Source organism: Scyliorhinus canicula, chromosome 8 (assembly GCF_902713615.1).
Source record: "Scyliorhinus canicula chromosome 8, sScyCan1.1, whole genome shotgun sequence".
Classification (NCBI taxonomy): Eukaryota; Metazoa; Chordata; class Chondrichthyes; order Carcharhiniformes; family Scyliorhinidae; genus Scyliorhinus; species Scyliorhinus canicula.
This window is the reverse complement of record NC_052153.1, coordinates 31,304,229-31,324,943: the sequence shown is the minus strand read 5'-3', so window position 1 is coordinate 31,324,943 and position 20,715 is coordinate 31,304,229. Positions and strand designations below refer to the sequence as shown.

Below are 20,715 nucleotides of genomic sequence, written 5' to 3'. Positions count from 1 at the left end.
AGTAGTGTCTGTCGTGGCGGTTGTGGGTACGTCCTTGTCTCCTTTCGTAGGAAGTTTTTGAGCTGCAGGTACCGTAGCTCGTTCCCCCCAGCTAGCTGAAATTTCTCTGTCAGTTCGTCCAGTGTTGCGATCCTGTCGTCCGTGTACAGGTCCCTGACTGACAGTGTCCCCCCGTCCTGCCTCCACCTTTTGAAGGTGGCGTCGGTCAGTGCTGGTTTGAACCTATGGTTGTTGCAGATGGGAGCCCTGTTCGACATTTTGGTCAGGCCAAGTTGCTGCCGCAGTTGGTTCCAGGATTGGAGGGTGGCTGTCACCACTGGGCTGCTGGAGTGTTTTTTGGGTGGGGATGGGAGTGCTGCCGTGGCGAGGGATCTGCAGCAAACCTGAAATACTTACATTAATCATAGTATTTGGAATGGGTTATCAACCTGTATAAATAAAAGAAGGAACACATCCGCCAACACAACAGGGCAGCAGGGTAGCATGGTGGTTAGCATAAATGCTTCACAGCTCCAGGGTCCCAGGTTCGATTCCCGGCTGGGTCACTGTCTGTGTGGAGTCTGCACATCCTCCCCGTGTGTGCGTGGTTTTCCTCCGGGTGCTCCGGTTTCCTCCCACAGTCCAAAGATGTGCGGGTTAGGTGGATTGGCCATGCTAAATTGCCCGTAGTGTCCTAATAAAAATGTAAGGTTAAGGGGGGGGGGTTGTTGGGTTACGGGTATAGGGTGGATACGTGGGTTTGAGTAGGGTGATCATGGCTCGGCACAACATTGAGGGCCGAAGGGCCTGTTCTGTGCTGTACTGTTAAAAAAAAAACAGACTGATCAAAACCTTGGATCCAGACCTTCAGAGCACCCTACGTACTCTCATCCCACGTACTCCCCATTGGAGATCTCTACTGCCTCCCGAAAATACACCCCAACACACCAGGCCGTCCTATCATTTTAGGCAATGGGACCCTGTGTGAGAACCTCTCTGGCAACATCGAGGGCATCTTGAAACCCATCGTACAAGGTACGCCCAGCTTCTGTCGCGACACGACGGACTTCCTACAGAAACTCAGCACCCATGGACCAGTTGAACCAGGAACATTCCTTGTCACAATGGATGCCTCGGCACTCCATACCAGCATCCCCCATGACGACGGCATTGCTGCAACAGCCTCAGTGCTCAACACCGACAACTGCCAATCTCCAGACACAATTCTGCAACTCATCCGCTTCATTCTGGATCACAACTTCTTTACCTTCGACAACAAGTTCTTCATCCAGACGCACGGAACAGCCGTGGGGACCAAATCCGCACCTCAATATGCCAACATCTTCATGAACAAGACTTCCTCACCGCACAGGACTTCAACTGACGTTATACACCAGATACATCGATGACATTTTTTTCCTTTGGACCCACGGCGAAGAATCACTGAAACGACTACACGATGACATCAATAAGTTCCATTCCACCATAGACTCACCATGGACTACTCTCCAAAATCAGTTGCATTCTTGGACACTCATCTCCATTAAGGACGGTCACCTCAGCACTTCGCTTTACCGCAAGCCCACTGATAACCGGGCAGCACGGTGGCATTGTGGATAGCACAATTGCTTCACAGCTCCAGGGTCCCAGGTTCGATTCTGGCTTGGGTCACTGCCTGTGCGGAGTCTGCACATCCTCCCCGTGTGTGCGTGGTTTTCCTCCGGGTGTTCCAGTTTCCTCCCACAGTCCAAAGATGTGCAGGTTAGGTGGATTGGCCATGATAAATTGCCCTTGGTGTCCAAAATTGCCTTTAGTGTTGGGTGGGGTTACTGGGTTATGGGGATAGGGTGGAGGTGTTGACCTTGGATAGGGTGCTCTTTCCAAGAGCCGGTGCAGACACGATGGGCCGAATGGTCTCCTTCTGCACTGTAAATTCTATGATAACCTCACGATGCTCCACTTCTCCAGCTTCCACTCTAAACACATTAAAGAAGCAACCCCCTATGGACAAGCCCTCTGTATACACAGGATCTGCTCAGACGAGGAGGAGCGTAACAGACATCTACAGACGCTGAAAGATGCCCTCGTACGAACAGGATATGGCACTCGACTCATCGATCGACAGTTCCAACGCGCCACAGCAAAAACCCGCACCGACCTCCTCAGAAGGCAAACATGGGACACAACTGACAGAGTACCCTTCGTCGTCCAGTACTTTCCTGGAGCAGAGAAACTACGATTTCTTCTTCGCAGCCTTCAACACATCATCGATGAAGATGAACATCTTGCCAAGGTCATACCCATACCCCCACTACTTGCCTTCAAACAACCGCGCAACCTCAAACAAACCATTATTTTCAGAAAACTACCCAGCCTTCAGAACAGCGACCACGACACCACGCAACCCTACCATGGCAATCTCTGCAAGATGTGCCAGATCATCGACACGGGTACCACCAGTACACGTGAGAACACCACCCACCAGGTACGCGGTACATACTCGTGCGACTCGGCCAACGTGTCTACCTCATACGCTGCAGGAAAGGATGTCCCAAAGCGTGGTACATTGGCTAGACCATGCAGACGCTGCGACAACGAATGAACAGGCATCGCGCGACAATCACCAGGCAGGAATGTTCCCTTCCAGTTGGGGAACACTTCAGCAGTCAAGGGCATTCAGCCTCTGATCTCCGGGTAAGCGTTCTCCAAGGCGCCACAACGGAGAATTGCTGAGCAGAAACTTATAGCTAAGTTCTGCACACGTGAGTACGGCCTCAAACGGGACCTGGGATTCATGTCGCATTACATTCACCACCCACCATCTAGCCTGGGCTTGCGAAATCCTACCAACTGTCCTGGCTTGAGACAATTCACACCTCTTTAACCGAGGGTTACCCCTATCTCTGGATCTGTAAAGACTTGATTACCTGCAAATGCTCACATTCTAAGCATTGTCTGGCATCTTTGAATTTGTGTATATATATGTTTCTGGAACATACCTCTTCATTTATCTGAGGAAGGAGCAGTGCTCCGAAAGCTAGTGTTTGAAACAAACCTGTTGGACTTTAACCTGGTGTTGTAAGACTTCTTACTATATAAATAAACAATACAAATTCTGCCTTTTCAGGTCTATTGCATTACCTTCCTCCATGCTTATTGAAGTCTGCTTTTCTTTATTATTTTTCTCTCATTCAAAGCCATTGCTGGAGCACAGAAAATAATTGCATACAATTTCACCAACAAATTGAATGTATTCAAGTTATTATTTTATCAGTTATAGTCTTGCAAGGTGCAACAGAAAATGATTTGTTTGCACAATAGAGAAACCAGACTATTCATGAAGCATCTTCACAAACAAGTCCTGGGTTCCTGCGGCTGCTGTACTGATCTCAAATCATAACCCACAGAAAATCCATTGGTGGATCTTCCGATTCTGCCAAATGCAGAATTTACCTGTTCCCCTCCATCATTTGCAGTTCCTGCAGGATTTCACAACTTGCAAGCCCCTCCCCCGCACATCTTGTGTATTTTTCCTGTTGAATTTTGGAGTTGCATTGACAGCCGATCCAAGAGTATGCTATTGAAATAACCCTTCAAATTCTGCTAGGTTTTCAGTACACATCAGTGGAAACCCTGATCTGCAGTAAACCTGTTGGACTTTAACCTGGTGTTGTAAAAGTTCCTCCAGTGGAATAAAACATCTTTCCTGAATGCACAGCTACATGGTGGGCAGCACGGTAGCATTGTGGGTAGCACAATCGCTTCACAGCTCCAGGGTCCCAGGTTCGATTCCGGCTTGGGTCACTGCCTGTGCAGAGTCTGCACGTTCTCCCCGAGTCTGCGTGGGTTTCCTCCGGGTACTCCGGTTTCCTCCCACAGTCCAAAGATGTGCAGGTTAGGGGGATTGGCCATGATAAATTGCCCTTGGTGTCCAAAATTGCCCTTAGTGTTGGGTGGGGTTACTGGGTTATGGGGATAGGGTGGAGGTGTTGACCTTGGGTGGGGTGCTCTTTCCAAGAGCCGGTGCGCGCACGATGAGCCGAATGGCCTCCTTCTGCACTGTAAATTCTATGATACACAACATTGTTTTACATTAACCATCATTCATCGAGACAACTTCACTGCCTTTGTGTAGTCCCTTGTGCAGTTTGCAGTCCATAGTAAAATGAAAATGGCATCTTCTATGAAAGTAATTGTGTCCCAACTCATTTTTTATAATTTTCCAGTCTGGTTTGGAATGGCCAAGAAGCCCAGTTGTTGAACTTTTCACAAGCATTCGTTTGATTAGTTTACCAGCTATGATGTGTACTCAAGGTTTCACTGATATGAGTAGCTATCTTTCAGCTCTGGTTCTGTTGACGAGCAAGCACACCCATCAGGCGAAGCTAAAGAATAGAATGTTTGAAGGTTTGAGCCCAGAGCTGTGGAGAACTGCCATTACTTAGTCTCCTAATCTGAGCCGATTATTTACAAAGTGCCCTTTTTCCTGTCACTATTTATTTAAAAGAATGGATATCCTGCTCAAGACCTTTCAATAGGTGAAGTACTTTGACTGAATGATAAGGCACCCAAAATAATTATTTTCCGTTCTTTTTTAGCATTCCTAGAAGACTGCTTTGTAAAATCCGGAGTCTTCAGCATTGGAGAGCTTGTGCGAGTGTCACGAAGTAAGTATTACTTCGAGTTAGGTTTCATCTTAGAGAACCGATTCCCCATTATGCAAATCTCTGCTAGTAATTGCCAGGTACAAACTGATTCAAGTAATGCAGATTAGTGTTTATGTTTTGTAATGTGCTCAACTACTTATCACATGTTTCAGCTGAAGTTGAAATTGAAAACCTGCCAGCAGGTAGAAATAGTAATTTTTTTCAAAGGCAAATCCACTGTTTTGTGTACAGAAACCTGTTTTTACATTTGACATAACTAAAAGTGCAAACAATATAGTGTTGGGCTAGCATTGGGAATAACATGGAATGCATCTTTCCTATCTCAAAATCATCAGAACAAAATCCACAATGACAGATATTGTAATACAAGCTAAATTACAGTCATTTTTGCTGTTAGCAGCAAAATTATACAGAAACAAGAATAAATCAGCTATCAGATATAACTATTGCAGGATAGAACAAAAGTTTCAAAACACCATTCTCTTCAGTCAGTTCTGACCATGAGCCTACTTTGAGAAGTAATCTTGTTGAAGTCTCAGTTAGTCTCTAATACATTGTATCTTCATCAACTGGTTGGTAGCCTTTCCTTTATACAATTCATCATATTACCACCAACATGATGAGGATCTAGTGCATGCCACAATAAAATGAAACTGAAGGGCTGGGACATCAACCTGCGATAGGTTACTAGCCTTTGCTAATTAAGTAGCATGGGTGGCATAGTAGCACAGTGGTTAGCAATGTTTCCTTTGACTGTTCCTTTGTGGAAATGTTATTATTTATGTAGAACATACAGTGCAGAAGGAGGCCATTCGGCCCATTGAGTCTCCACGACCCACTTAACCTCACACTTCCACCCTATCCCCATAACCCAATAACCCCTCCTAATGTTTTTGGACACTAAGGGCAATTTAATATGGCCAATCCACCTAACCGGTACGTCTTTGGACTGTGGGAGGAAACCGGAGCACCCGGAGGAAACCCACGCACACACGGAAAGGATGTGCAGACTCCGCACAGACCGTGACCAGTGGGGAATCGAACCTAGGACCCTGGCGCTGTGAATCCACAGTGCTAGCCACATGTGCTAACGTGCTGCCCATGTTTCTTTGTGTAAATTTACTCCAGGATCCATAACATTTCAACATTGCAATTTCTCATTGCGGCACTGTAGCACAGTGGTTAGCACTGTTGTTTCACAGCACCAGGGACCCGAGTTTGATTCCCGGCTTGGGTCACTGTGCGGTGTCTGAACGTTCTCCCCGTGTCTACGTGGGTTTCGTCCGGCTGCTCCAATTTCCTCCCACAAAGTCCCAAAATATGTGCTTGTTAGGTGAATTGGACATTCTGAATTCTGTACACTAACAAGCACCATAGTGTGGCAACGAGGGGATTTTCACAGTAACTTCATTGCAGTGTTAATGTAAGCCTATTGTGACACAAATAAATTAATTATTATAAGGAAAGATTAAAGCAAAAATACCCTTCAAAATTAATTAAAGCTGTAAAACTGCTAATTGCTTCTTGTAATGGCAAACCTGAACCAAAAGAAACTTGCAATCATATATACTTCAATAAACGTAGCCTAACCCAACAAGATGTTTCGATCCCCAGAGAAAACGGCAACTTTTAACAACTTATTTCAATTCCAATTCCCAGTGACTGACCTAAAGTGCTGCGATCCCCGTAGAGACAGATAAGAGACTCAAACTTCCAGTTCATAGCTGAATAGATGACATGACAGGATTTCATGTTGTAAAATGTTTACTGTAACAAATTACAATCACGATTGATGAAGCACTATTTTTTAAGTAGCCTATATTTGAAACTACAGAACAAACCTTTTAGCACAACCAGAAAAAAAACAATCAGTTTTACTTTAAACAGCCCTCTAAGTAGGCAATAAATTCTCCTAGAATCAGTCCAAAATGATTTTTAGCTCCCGAAAATTTATTTCTTACTTTTTCCTTACCCAGCCTGGACACCTTTTTAACCCCAAAACTGTCCTTCACAGTAAAAGTACTTCTGGAGATTGTTCCTCTCATACAAGCGATATGAATCTTTCAATCGTGTTTTACCTCCTCACATATTTGATCTTTTCAATCTGAGTGTGTATTTCCACCCATATTTGGAAGCAGTGGACTATAGAGACTTTGTCTCCAACTGCTCTCACTTTCTCTTCCATGCTCTTGTAAGCTAACTGTGTCTGTGCATTTTCAGGGGTACCATGGAAATATTTCCTCATTCAAAGCCAATTTCCATGGCAATATGAATCATATGGGCCTTGTAGCCAGGTATAAGGGATGATTAAGTATCCTTCAGATCCCAACTCTCTTTCATCTTGGATAGTTAAAAGGACAGTTATTGACAACTTGCCATTATTAACACCTTTCTGGGAATTTGGAAACTCATCGTACATCCACTGTTAGGACGTAGCTACCTCCACCACTGTCTGCAAGTTTGAATACCTTCTTCCCAGTAAAACAATTGAGGCCTTCTTTAACAGTCCATCACCCAGACATGTTGTGATGCAGACTTTAGCACAGGTCACACAACTCCCTTCATTTAAACTTGTAAACATCAAAATTGTAACAGAGGAATTGTACAAGATTTCAAGTTTTAAGACTTTATCACAGAATATCATAGAAAACTTACAGTGCAGAAGGAGGCCATTCAGACCATCGGGTCTGCACCGACCCTCCGAAAGAGCACCGTACCTAGGCCCACACCCCGCCTTAACCCCACCAATTGACATCAATGTGGGAGGAAACCAAAGCACCCAGTAGAAATCTACGCAGACACAAGGGAGAACATACAAACTCCAGACCCAAGGCCGGAATTGAACTCTGGTCACTGACACTGTGAGGCATCAGTACTAACCCACTCTGCCACCGTGCCACCTAGTTTTTACTGTAACAGAAAAACTAAAAGCAACTTTGGCTGGACATTATCTAATAGGCAACTAAAACTCAAAACTACAGAATAGAGAACCCTTGTTAATGTCTTAGAACATAGAACACTGCAGCGCAGTACGGGCCCTTCGGCCCTCGATGTTGCGCCGACCTGTGAAACCATCTGAAGCCTATCTGACCTACACTATTCCATTTTCATCCATATGTCTATCCAGTGACCACTTAAATACCCTTAAAGTTGGCGAGTCTACTACTGTTGTTGTAACTTGCCTGAAAATGCCATGCCACATACAATCCGGGCGGAATTTATTGACAGGCCGTAAATCCTGCCCATTAGCCCCTCCACGGGTTAATGTTACTTCTGCTTCCAATGGGTCCATGTCTCCCTGCTTTGCCAAGTCGTAATGTTGACAGATTGTTAAAAGGAACTTTCCTCAGTTTCTGTGGACTTTCTGAACCGATTACTCGCAGTAAGGCCCACTGCAATGATATCTCCTCCCACCGTTACCAGGACAAATGTTCCGGAATCTTTAACTTGCCATGGGGTTCACTCTCTTGAATCAGAGACCATCCTCCCTCTCATGTTCTGGAGGCTCCCACAGGACTCGTAGCCTTCTCCACAGTGCTTCCCACCCCAGCTGCAGCCTTGTAAATTAGAGAGACCTCCTTCTCTCTTTCAGTCCAAAAGCTGAGCCGCTGTGATGGGTCTCCTCGGGGGTCGTGTGTGTGTGCAGAACAGCCTGTGTAAAGCTGGATCTGTGTTTTTATCATTGGTTACTCTGGAGTTAGAAGTGACATAGTTCCTCTGGAAGAGTTAGAGGAACAATCAGGGTAAAACAGGCAGAACCATTCGAAGTTACGACTTAACTAATTTCTGTTTGATGGTTCCCAGCCTAGCGTAATGGTCCAGAGGACATTTGCGCTTCTGGACAATCTGAGTAAATCCCTATATGCGTACCTCCTCAGGGATTCCCTCGTGCATCATAGGGATACCTCCAAAATGCGACGCTGGAGAATCAAGAAGTTAAGGTCCAGTGTTCCCTTTAAGCAGTGCATGTGCGTTGACATGCAGAAATCTGGAATGTACTATGCATTATAATAAACAAGCTGCTCACAGTAAGCAAGTGAGAGGGGCAGAGCATCATAGAAACATAGAAAATAGGAGCAGGAGTGGCCATTTTTGCCCTTCAAGCCTGCTCTACCATTCAACATGATTGTGACTGACACTCTATCTCAACACCATGCTCAAGCGCTCTCTCCATACCCTTGAAACCTCATAAGCCCTCGTGGCAAGAGCACAAGCGACTGGAGAGAGAGCAGGAAAGAGTGAAACTGTGATTAGAGGATTAAAAAGCATGAGAGAGAGGGAATTTGTGATTGGAGTATGAGTGAGTTCAAGCAATTGGAGGAGGGGGAGATCTGCCCGGAAGTAAGCAGTATGTGATGAGAAGGCGATGAGCTGTGCTAGGCATACGTGCTTACGAATTAGGACCAGGAGTAGGCCACTCGGCGCCTTGAGCCTTCTCCATCATTCAGTAAGATCATGGCTGATCTGATTGTAACTTCAATCCCACATTCCTGCCTCCCAATGACCTTTCATCCCCTTGTCAATCACAAATCTGCCGAGCTCTGCCTCAAAAATATTCAAAGATTCTGCTTCCACTACCCTTTGAGGAAAAGAGATCCTGAGACTCACAACCCTCTGAGAGAAAAAGATTCTTCTCATCTCCATCTTAAATGACAACACATTATTTTAAAACAGTGACCCCTGGTTCTAGATTCTCCGACAAGAGGAAACATCCTCTCCCCGTCCATCCTGTCAATATATTTCAATCAAGTCGCCTCATTCTCTTCTAAACTCTAGTGGACCCAGATCTAACCTCTCCAACCTTTTCAAAAGACGTAAAGAAATAGGAACAAGAGCAGGCATTTGGTCCCTCAAGACAACTCCGCCATTCAATAGGAACATTCTTCATGTCCACTTTCCTGCTCTTTCCCCGTAATCCTTGATTGCCTTGCTGATCAAGGATCTATCTATCTCAGCCTTAAATATGCACAAGGACTCTGCCCCCTGTGTCATGGAGTTCCAAAGATTCACAACCTTCTGAGAGAAGAAATTCTTCCTCCTTTCAGTCTCATATTGGTTCTCTTTATTCTGAGACTATGCCCTCTGGTCCTAGACTGTCCCAAGAGGGGAAACATCCTTACCCTGTCAAGCCCCTTAAGAATCCTATATGTTTCATTGAGATCACCTCTCTTCTAAATTGCAATGAGTCGAGTCCCAACCTGTTTAACCTTTGCTCATAAGACAATCCATCCATACCGGTGATCATTCTCATAAAATAATCCACCCATTCTTAGTATTTGTCTAGTAAATCCTCTCTGATCTGCTTCCAGTGCATTTACATCTTTCATAGAACTAGAACAGTACAGCACACTACCGGCCCTTCGGCTAATGATGTTGTGCCGACCATTTATCCCAATCTAAGATCAACCTAACCTACACCCATTCAGTTTACTACTGTCCGTTTGCCTGTCCAAGAGTCGCTTAAATGTCCCTAATGACTCTGACTCCACCACCTCCGCTGGCAGTGCATTCCACACATCCACCTCTCTGTGTAAAGAATCTACCTCTGACATCTCCCCTATAACTTCCTCCAATCACCCGAAAATTGTCTCCTCGTGACATCCTTTCCGCCCTGGGGAAAAATCTCTGGCCAACCACTCTATCCATGCCTCGCATAACCATGTACACCTCTCTTCCTTCTTTGCTCCAGCGAGAAAAGCCCTAGCTCCCTCAACCTTTCTTCATCAGACATGCCCTCCAGCCCAGGCAGCATCCTGGTAAATCTCTGCACCCTCTCCAAAACATCCACATCCTTCCAATAATGAGGCAACCAGAACTGGACACAATGGGCGCGATTCTCCGCTCCCGGGAAAATTCGTGAAGGCCGTCGTGAACTCGGCCGAGTTCACGACGGCCTCGGAGCCCGCTCCTCTCACTGAATTCACCCACACCCGAGGGGCTAGGAGTGGCGCTCCGTTATTCTCGGCCGCCGGGCCTTGACGCTTGTGTCAAGGCGGCGCGCCGAGAATGACGCGACCGCGGAGCCTATGTGACATCAGCCGCGCATGCGCAGGTTGGCCGGCTCCAACCCGCGCATGCGCGGCTGACGTCACGAAGGCTGACGGCTCAAACCCGCGCATGCGCGGTGGCCGTCTTCCCCTCAGCCGCCTCGCAAGACATGGCGGCTTGATCTTGCGGGGTGGCAGAGGGGAAATAGTACGTCCGATTGAGACACCGGCCCGGCGATCGGTGGGCACCAATCGCGGGCCTGTCCCTTCCCGAGCACAGTCGTGGTGCTGATTCCCCACCAGGCCCCCTACAAGCCCCAAAATGGGCATCTCACGGTGATTTCATGACGGCAGCGACCAGGTGTGGTTGCTGCCGTCGTGAACCGGTCGCGAACGGCAGGCCGCTCGGCCCATCCAGGTCGGAGAATCGCCGGTCACCGTGAAAAACGGCGAGCGGCGATTCTTCCGAACGGGGGGGGGGGGGGGGGGGGGGGTGGAAGAATCGCAGGGGGGGCATGAAACTAGTCGGGGGGCCCCCTCCCGCGATTCTCCCACCCGGCATGGGGAGTGGAGAATCGTGCCCAATGTTCCAAGTGTGGTCTAACCAGGGTTTTATAAAGCTGTAGCAAACCCTCGGAGCTCTTAAACTCAATCCTCCTATTAATGAAAGCCAACACACCATGTGCCTTCTTTACAGCCCTATTGACCTGGATGGCATCCTTGAGGGATCTATGTACATGGACCCAAGATCCCTCTGCCCCTTTCTTTTAAATAAAGGGACCAATACTGTACACAATACTCCAGATGTTATCTCATCCACGTCCAACTGAAGCATAACCGCCCTACTTTTGCAATCAATTCTCCTCACAATAAATTATAACATTCTATTAGCTTTTCTGATTACTTACTGTACCTGTATATTAGACTTCTGTAAATCATGCATTAGGACACCCAGATCCCTGTACACCTCGGAGCTCTGCACCTTTTCACCACTGGGATAATAAGCTTCTTTTTATTCGTCCTGCCAAAATGGACAAATTCACATTTGCCCACATAGTACTCCATTTGTCAGATTTTAGTCCACTCATTTAATCCATCTATGTCCCTCTGCAGCATCCTTATGACATCTTCACAATTTACTTTCCTACCTAACTGTGTCATCAGTAAATTTAGCCAGCATACCTTCAGTCCCTTGATGCAAGTCATTAAGATAAATTGTAGAAAGTTGTCCCCCCCAGCTTTGATCCCTTTGGCACATACCCTGTTGTATCCTGCCAACGAGAAAAACCCCCAGTTATGCCAACTCTATTTCCTGTTAGCTAGCCCATCTTCAGTCCATGCTAGCATGTTACCCCCTACTTTTATTTCAGGCAATAATCTTTAACTGGCACCTTATCAAATACCTTCTGGGAAGTGAAGTGCAGTATATCCTGCAGCCAGTCAGTTTGAGAGCCAAATGGCTGAGCCAGATTAAAGTGATGTGGCCTGCAGACTGTCTGGTAGCCAGCCCTGGATATAGAAGTGCCATTATTCTGCAGTTCTCCGTGGACCATGTAATAACCTTCAGCCAAATGGTTCCAAAAGTCTCACGGCAACAAAAGTTCACAAATTCCGTGTGTACGGTCCACCAGATAAACGTACACAGTGCAGGGTGATGTTGTAAATAAATTTAGTCTCAATGGATACCTGTTGCTTTCTGATGAGCTGATTTATAATGCAGATTAGTGATTGATCATACGTTTTAGACACGGCCAATGAACATTTGCCTTAAGCATTGACACAGCCACATATACCAGCCTGGAAATCATATTGAGGCTGTCTAGGTCAATGGATAAATGGCTGAGAAACCATCTTTTGGAAGTTTGATTTCCTTATTTGGTGAGATGAATGATTTTTTATGATTGCTATCCGAGCTTGTACTTTCAAGTATTATCCTTCCTGCTGCTCCTTTTAAATTTCACCAACTCTCCTGAAAGTACAAACTCTTCTGCCATGAAAAAGGAGCTAACTGTGTAGCAGGTAGCTGTTTGAGTGGGTGGGGGGTGAATGGGATAGGTATGAAGAGAGGGAGAATTGGACATGCGTGAGGAGAGGGAGAAGATTTATGAGAGAGGAGAGATCAGGTGGGATCTGTGCTCATTCAGGCAAGTGGAAAGTATTCCATCACACTCCTGATTCATGTCTTGTGGATTTGCGGAGTCAGGCGGTGAGGTACTTGTCTCAGAGTTCACAGCTGTGACTTCCTTTGGTAGTCGCAGTATTTATATGACTGATCCAGTTCAGTTTCTGGTCAATGTTAATCCCCAGGATGTTGACAGTGGGGCAATGAGCGACAGTAATACCATTGAATATCAAGGGAGATTATTAAATTCCCTCTTGTTGGAGATGGCACTTGTGTGGCAAGAATATTACTTGCCACTTATCAGCCCAAGCCTGGTTGTTGTCCAGTACCTGCTGCATAATGGCATAGACTACTTTAATATCTGAGGAGTTGCTGAACATTGTGCTATCCCCTCTTGTGACCCTATGATGCAAGGATCTCAAGGTGGTCTTTGTTAATGTTGTTATTATTATCTATTAATGTCATGTCCAAAAGGTTAGGTCAGGTTACTGGGGTTATGGGGATAGGGCGAGGGAGTGGGCCGAGGTGCTACTTTTTCGGAAGGTCGGTGCGGTCTCTATGGGCCGAATGGAAGTGGAAAGTGGAATTAACGAGGAACCACCCTTCTCTCCATCGCCGGGAAGATCATCACCTGAATCTTCGCATGCTGCCTTCTGCCAATCTCTGAAGAAATCCTTCCAGAAAACCAGTGTGGCTTTCGACCAAACAGTGCAACAACGGACATCATTATTCACTGATCGGCAACTTCCAGAGAAATGCCAGGAGCAATAGAAACCGCTAGACATGGCTTTCATTGATTGGAGCAAGGTTTTTGACCCAGTCAGTCGGGAAGTGCTATGGAAGATCCTGTCCAGAGAAATTCAGCAACATCCTCTGACTCCTCCATGACAAGATGTCGGCGACAGTCTTCAACAATGGAAATAAGATAGAAATCTTTGAAGTCAAGACTGGAGTCAAGCAGAGATGTGTCATCACCCCCAACCTTTTCTTCATCTTCATCACCATCTTTCACCTTGTTCCCAGTGAAGTGGACATCGTCTACAGGATGGACGTAAAGTCTTTCAACCTCAACCAGTTGAAATCCAAGAACTGGACACTGATCTCACTCATGGAACTTCAGTATGCGGATGACATCACCATCTCCACTCAAGACGAGAATCGCCAAGCCATGCTTGACACATTCAGGGATGCATACGGAAGAATTGGTCTCTGGCTCAATCTCGGCTCCATTACCAACCTGCCCCAGGAAAAGAACGCTCCATCAAGATCAACGGAGATACCCTACCAAATGCGGAACATTTCTCGTACCTGGGAAGCCACCTCTCATCTGAGGCTGAAATCGATGTGGAGATCCAATATCGTATCTAATCCAGAAGTGCCTCCTTTGGGCGGCTAACAACGAGAGTCTATGATGACCATGACATCGATGCTGACACCAAGATCTTTGTGTACAAGGCAGCTATCCTCTCAACTCTTCTATATGGTTCAGAAACCTGGACTACATACAGAAGCCACCTCAAAGCCCTGAAGAGTGAATGGAAGCTGTCAGACAGAGTTTCTGCATTAGCTGTGAAGACGGGTGTCTTCTAACATCAGAAGGAGCCAAGAGCAGCGACATCGAAGCCGTGATCATCCAAAACCAACTCCTCTGGGCTGGCCATGCGCTTAGGATGTCGGAGTCCGGACTGCTAAAGCAAATATTTTTCTCCCAGCTCAAGGAAGACTTCTGAGCAAGAGGAAGACAAAGGAAGTGTTCAAAGACACTCTGAAATCTTACCTCAAGAAAGACAACATCAATGTCAACACCATTGCTCAGAAGAGACCTACTTGGAGGAACCTCCTGATTGAAGGGACACAATTCTTTGAGAACACCAAGAGGAGGCACTGAAAAGGAATCTGGGAAAGGTTCCCGTTCCCGTACCAGCCTCCCCGAACAGGTGCCTGAATGTGGCGACTAGGGGCTATTCACAGTAACTTCATTTGAAGCCTACTTGTGACAATCAGCGATTTTCATTTAATTTCATTCCAAAGGAATATCAGCGATCTAGAATTGAAGGACCAATCTCACCTCCCGGAAACACCTGCTAAGTGTGAGGTTAGAGATGTGGCTTTAGGATCAGACTCACCAGCCATGCAAGGGCCCACAGAATTGATGGCCAGTCACACAAGAGTTTCTCAGGTGGTCAATCCTACTCATTAATGAATGATTGCCAAAGAGGATAGGTTGAGTATTACCTCTACTTTTATACACTCAGAACCCACTTAGGGTCCCATATGGTGTACATAGAATGTAGAACATAGAACAGTACAGCGCAGTACAGGCCCTTCAGCCCACAATATTGTGCCGACCATTTATCCTAATCTAAGATCAACCTCGCCTACACCCCTTCAATTTACTGCTGTCCTGTCCATGTGCCTGTCTAAGAGTTGCTTAAATGTCCCGAATGACTCTGACTCCACCACCTCTGGTGTATTCCACACACCCACCATTCTCTGTGTAAATAACCTACCTCTGACATCTCCCCTATACCTTCCTCCAATCGCCTTAAAATGATGTCCCTTCATGACAGCCATTTCCACCCTGGGGAAAAGTCTCTGGCTATCCACTCTATCCACGCCTCTCATCATTTTGTGCACCTCTATCAAGTCACCTCTCTGCCTTCTTCACTCCAGTGAGAAAAGCCCCAGCTCCCTCAACCTTTCTTCATGAGACATGCCCTCCAGGCAGCATCCTGGTAAATCTCCTCTGCATCTTCTCCAAAGCATCCACATCCTTCCTATAATGAGGCGACCAGAACTGGATAGAATATTCCAAGTGTGGTCTAACCAGGGTTTTATAAAGCTGCAGCAAAACCTCGCAGCTCTTAAACTCAATCCCCCTGCTAATGAAAGCCAACACAAAGACACTCGTCTTTTTAACAGCTCTATCAACCGGGGTGGCAATGTTGAGGGATCTATGTACATGAACCCCAAGATCCCTCTGTTCCGCCACACTTCCAAGAATCCTGCCTTTAAGCCTGTATTCAGCATTCAAATTCAACCTTCCAAAATGAATCACTTCACGCTTATCAAGATTGAACTCCATCTGCCACTTTTCAGCCCAGCTCTGCATTCTGTCAATATCCTGTTGTAACCTGCAACAACCCTCAACACTATCTACTACTCCCCCAACCTTTGTTTCATCAGCAAACTTACTAACCCACCCTTCCACATCCTCATCCAAGTCATTTATAAAAACCACAAAGAGCAGAGGTCCCAGAACAGATCCTTGCGGACATCACTGGTCACCGACTACCAGGCAGAATACTTTCCATCCACTACCACTCGCTGTCTTCTTTCGGGCAACCAATTCTGTATCAGATAGCCAAATTTCCTTGTATCCCATGCCCCCTAACTTTCTGAATGAGCCTACCATGGGGAACCTTATCAAATGCCTTACTGAAATCCATATACACCACATCCACCGCCTGACCTTCATCAATGTGACTCGTCACATCCTCAATGAATTCAATGAGGCATGACGAGCCCCTCTCAAAGCCATGCTGACTATCTTTAATGAAACTATGTTTTTCTAAATAATCATAAATCCTATCTCTCAGAATCCTTTCCAATATTTTGCTCACCACAGACGTAAGACTGATGGGTCTGTAATTCCCAGGGATTTCCCTATTCCCTTTCTTGAACAGGGGAACAACATTCGCCTCCCTCCAATCATCCGGTACTCCTCCAATGGAGAGTGAGGACGCAAAGATCATCACCAATGGTGCAGCAATCTCCTCCCTCTCTTCCTGTAGTAACTTTGGGTATATCCTGTCAGTCCCAGGGGACTTATCTATCCTGATGCTTTTCAAAATTTCCAACACATCCTCCTTCTTAATATCAACCTGTTTGAGTCTATTAACCTGGTTCACAATGTTCTCATGAGCAACAAGGTCTCCCTCTCTCGTGAATACTGAAGCAAAGTATTCATTTAGGGCCTACCCCATCTCCTCAGACTCTAGGCACAAGTTCCCTCCACTATCACTGATCGGCCCTACTCTCACTCTGATCATCGTCTTATTTCTCACATAATGTGGAACACCTTGGGGTTTTCCCTAATCTTTCCCGCCAGGGTTTTCTCATGCCCACTTTTAGCTCTCCTCAGTCCATTTTTGAGTTATTTCATGGCTACCTTGTAACCCTCTAGAGACGAGCCAGATCCTTGCTTCCTCAACCTTACGTAAACTTCCTTCTTCCTCTTGACTAGAAGCTCCACTTCACTTGTCATCCAAGGCTCCTTCACCTTACCATTCCTTCCTCATCTCAGTGGGACAAAACTATTCAGCACTCGCAGCAAATGCACCTTAAACAATCCCCACATTTCTGTTGTGCATTTCCCCAAGAACAATTATTCCCACTTTATGCTCCTCAGCTACTGCCTAATAGCAATATAATTTCCCCTCCCCCAATTAAATACCTTCCTATACTGTGTGTGTGTGTGTGTTTCTATCCCTCTCCATGACCATGGTAAATGTCAAGGAGTTGTGGTCACTGACACTGAAATGCTCTCCCACCGAGACATCTGACACCTGGCCTGGTTCGTTGCCGAGCGCCAAGTCCAATATGACCTCCCCCCCTCGTCGGCCTATCTACATATTGAGTCAGAAATCCTTCCTGTACACATCTGACAAAATCTGCTCCATCCAAACCATTTGCACTGAGGAGGTTCCAGTCAACATTAGGGAAGTTGGAGTCACCCATGACAACAACTCTGTTACTTCTGCAATTTTCCAAGATCTGCCGCCCAATCTGTTCTTCGATCTCTCTGCTGCTATTGGGGGGTCGAGAGAAAACTCCCAATAAAGTGACTGCTCCTTTCTTGTTTCTGACTTCCATCCATACTGACTCAGAAGACAAACCCTCCTCAACTACCTCCTTTTCTGCAGCTGTGGTGCACTCAATAATTAACTGCCACTCCCCCTCCTCTTTTACCACCCTCCCTATTCTTCTGAAAACATCTAAACCCCGGAACATCTAACAACCATTCCTGCCCCCTGTGAAATCCATGTCTCCGTAATGGCCACAACATCGTAGTTCCAAGTCCTGATCCGTGCTCTAAAGTTCATCTCCCTTATTCCTGTAATTAATTGGGTGAATTAACTGATAAACAAGTAGATGATATTGTACAAATACCGATATCAAATCGATGCGGTCAATAAAAGTAACAAAAATAAAATCCTGCGAGTGCGGGAAATTCAAAATAAGAGAACATTCTGGAAATACTCAGCAGGTCAGGCAGCACCTGTGGAGAGAGAAACAGTGTTAAGGTTTTAAATAATTCATCAAAACTGGGAGAAGTTTGAAGCCCAGCAGATTTTAAGCAGAGTACAGAATCGGGGAAGGGTTGGAGAGGTTGGGGTGTGCCATGGGATGGTGTGTAGGGATGCAGGGGAGGAAAGAACAAGAGAGAAGGTCATTGATTGGGTTGAGGGAAGACCTGATTAGATAACAGAAGGGATGATGGTTCCATGACAAAAGAGGGCAACAATGGGATGAATAAAGAAACAAAAGATTGGACTAGAGGAGCTATAAATGGCAACAGCAGAACATTACCAGTGCCTGTTCTTGGGGAAAAATTAGAGCATTTTCTTCAAATAATAAACTGAAATTTTGTACCCAGTGCTGGATTATTAAGGTTGTCAACTGCTGAATTTAAAAATGAGTTCCATGAGCTTCTGTTGAGCTTCATTAGAACAGTGTTGGAATCTAGGACCGAGGACAGAGTGGGAGTGAGATAGAGATTTAAAATGGCAAGTGATCAGGGGTCGCACTTGTCGATTGAATGAAAACAATCACTCATTCGGCACTGGTTTAGCACAGTGGGCTAACAGCTGGCTTGTAAGGCAGAATAAGGCCAGCAGCACGGGTTCAATTCTCGTACCAGCCTCCCCGAACAGGCACTGGAATGTGGCGACTAGGAGCTTTTCACAGTAACTTCACTGAAGCCTACTTGTGACAATAAGCTATTGTTGTTGTTATTATTATTATTTGATATCCTCAATGTAGAGAAAACAGTATCTTGAGTATCGAGTACATTATGAAGTTAAAAGAACTACAAGTAAATTGCTTTTCCTCTGGGAATGAATGTTTGAGACACTGGATGGTGGGAAATGAGGAGATAAGGGCAAGTGCTGCATCTCCGGTGCTTGCACTGGAAGACACAGTGGGAACTAGAGTGGTTGTTGGGGATAATTAGCAAGTGGATCAGGGTTTTGTGGGACAGTAAGTATTCATTCACACATTCAGTGCCGGCAGAGGTACAGCAATTTCCTCACTCAGCTGAGTTGTCACTTTGTTGAAGTTTTGTTCTTCGGTCTACTGTGCAACTTAACTATCTTTAAAATGAAACATTAAATTGAGGCACCGTCCAACCTCTCGGGTGGACAAAATATTCCATACCTGCCATTTTCAGAAGGTCAGCAGGAGCGTTCTCCAAGTATCTTGGCCAACGTTATTCGCTCAAACAGCATGACTAAAACAGATTGTATGCTCAACCGTCACACTGTTACCACAATTTCTGTTCATTGCAGTAGTGACAATAATTCCAAAATACTTAATTGACTTGAAGTGTTTCAGGATGTCCTTTGGTTGTTAAAAATGTTCTATAAATGTAAGCTATTACCCGTTTTAATCCTTAAACTTACCCGACAAAAACGTACTCAAAAACGCTTTTTAAGTTTCTGGACAATTTCCTTTCCTTTCCTTTCCAAATATTTTCCACCTGCTTCTGCAATGCCTTTCACCATGGAATTAACACATATTCCAGTTACAATGGAAATCCCAAATCTATAGAATCCTTCACCATAACAAATTCAGTTTTATTGCAGTTTAACTGCCTCTCAATCCATGAATATTCCACTGCTGCATAGTGTTGTAATGTTGCTCAGGACAACTGTTTCTTTGAGGTGCAGTTTCTGTCTATTTGGACATCCTTCGTAACTCAAAGTCCTATGCATTTGTGAGTCCTTCGTTGCCCCTGCAGATGGTCGTCCATTTGGATCTCATTGGCTGGTCCAAACCCGTAATAATCTTGTACCCCTCAATTATATTCCCCTCCCCACCTTTTGTGCTTCAAAGAAAACAATCCAAGCCTATCCAGTCTCTCCTTATAGGTCAGCTGCTCTATCCCAGGCTCCCTTGTCTTGTTTCTCCTTCCAAAGTGCATCACCTCGCACTTATCAGGGTTAAATACTATCTGCCACTGCCTCTGCCCATCTGACCAACCCATCTGCATCTTCCTGTAAACTGCCACCCTCTTGTTCACTGTTATCATCCTTGGTGTCATCTACAAACTTACTTATTATTCCCCTCACATTCCTGACCATATCATTTATTTATATAAAACAAACCAGGGACTCAGCACTGATCCCTGTGGTACGCCACTGTGCACTAGCATCCAATTACTCGAACAGCCTTCCAGAACCACCCTTTGTGTCCAGTTACTGAGCCAGTTTCGGATTCAACTAGATAGGTTTCCTTGAATTCCATGTGCTTCAACCTTCTCAATCAGTCTCCCCATGTAGGATATTGTCAAGCGCCTCGTTAAACCCCACATAAACTACATCAACTACACTTCCTTCATCCACACCATTCAGTCACTTTGGCAAAAAACTTCTATCCCAAGTCAGTCCATGCCTTCCCAAGTGGAAATCAATTCTGTCCTTCAGAATTTTCTGAAATAGTTTCCCTACCAATGACGTGAAAGTCACAGGTCTGTAATTCCCTGGTTTATCTCTACCACCTTTCTTGGAAAATTGAACAACATTAGCTGTTCTCCAGTCCTCTGGCACCTCCCCCGTGGCCAGAGAGGAATTTAAAAACTTGCGTCAGAGCCCCTGTAATTTCCTGCCTCGCCTCCCACAGCAGCCTCAGATGCAATTCATCCGGGCCTGGGAATTTATCTATTTTAAGCCCATCAAAG

The 20,715-nt window shown here is 45.6% G+C and overlaps 1 protein-coding gene across 14 annotated transcripts in view; it reads left to right on the top strand.

Annotated features, from left to right (window-relative positions):
- The window catches only part of LOC119970170 (nuclear factor 1 B-type-like), a 743,034-nt gene that overhangs the window by 608,714 nt on the left and 113,605 nt on the right, over positions 1 to 20,715 (top strand). For 13 of the 14 annotated variants that reach the window (XM_038804340.1, XM_038804348.1, XM_038804352.1 and 10 more), the window contains one exon: positions 4,578 to 4,646. The exons of the other annotated variant lie outside the window; for it this stretch is intronic. In XM_038804340.1, the coding sequence (XP_038660268.1) occupies positions 4,578 to 4,646 (69 nt within the window). The remainder of the gene's footprint in view (positions 1 to 4,577; positions 4,647 to 20,715) is intronic. 14 annotated transcript variants of the gene reach the window in all.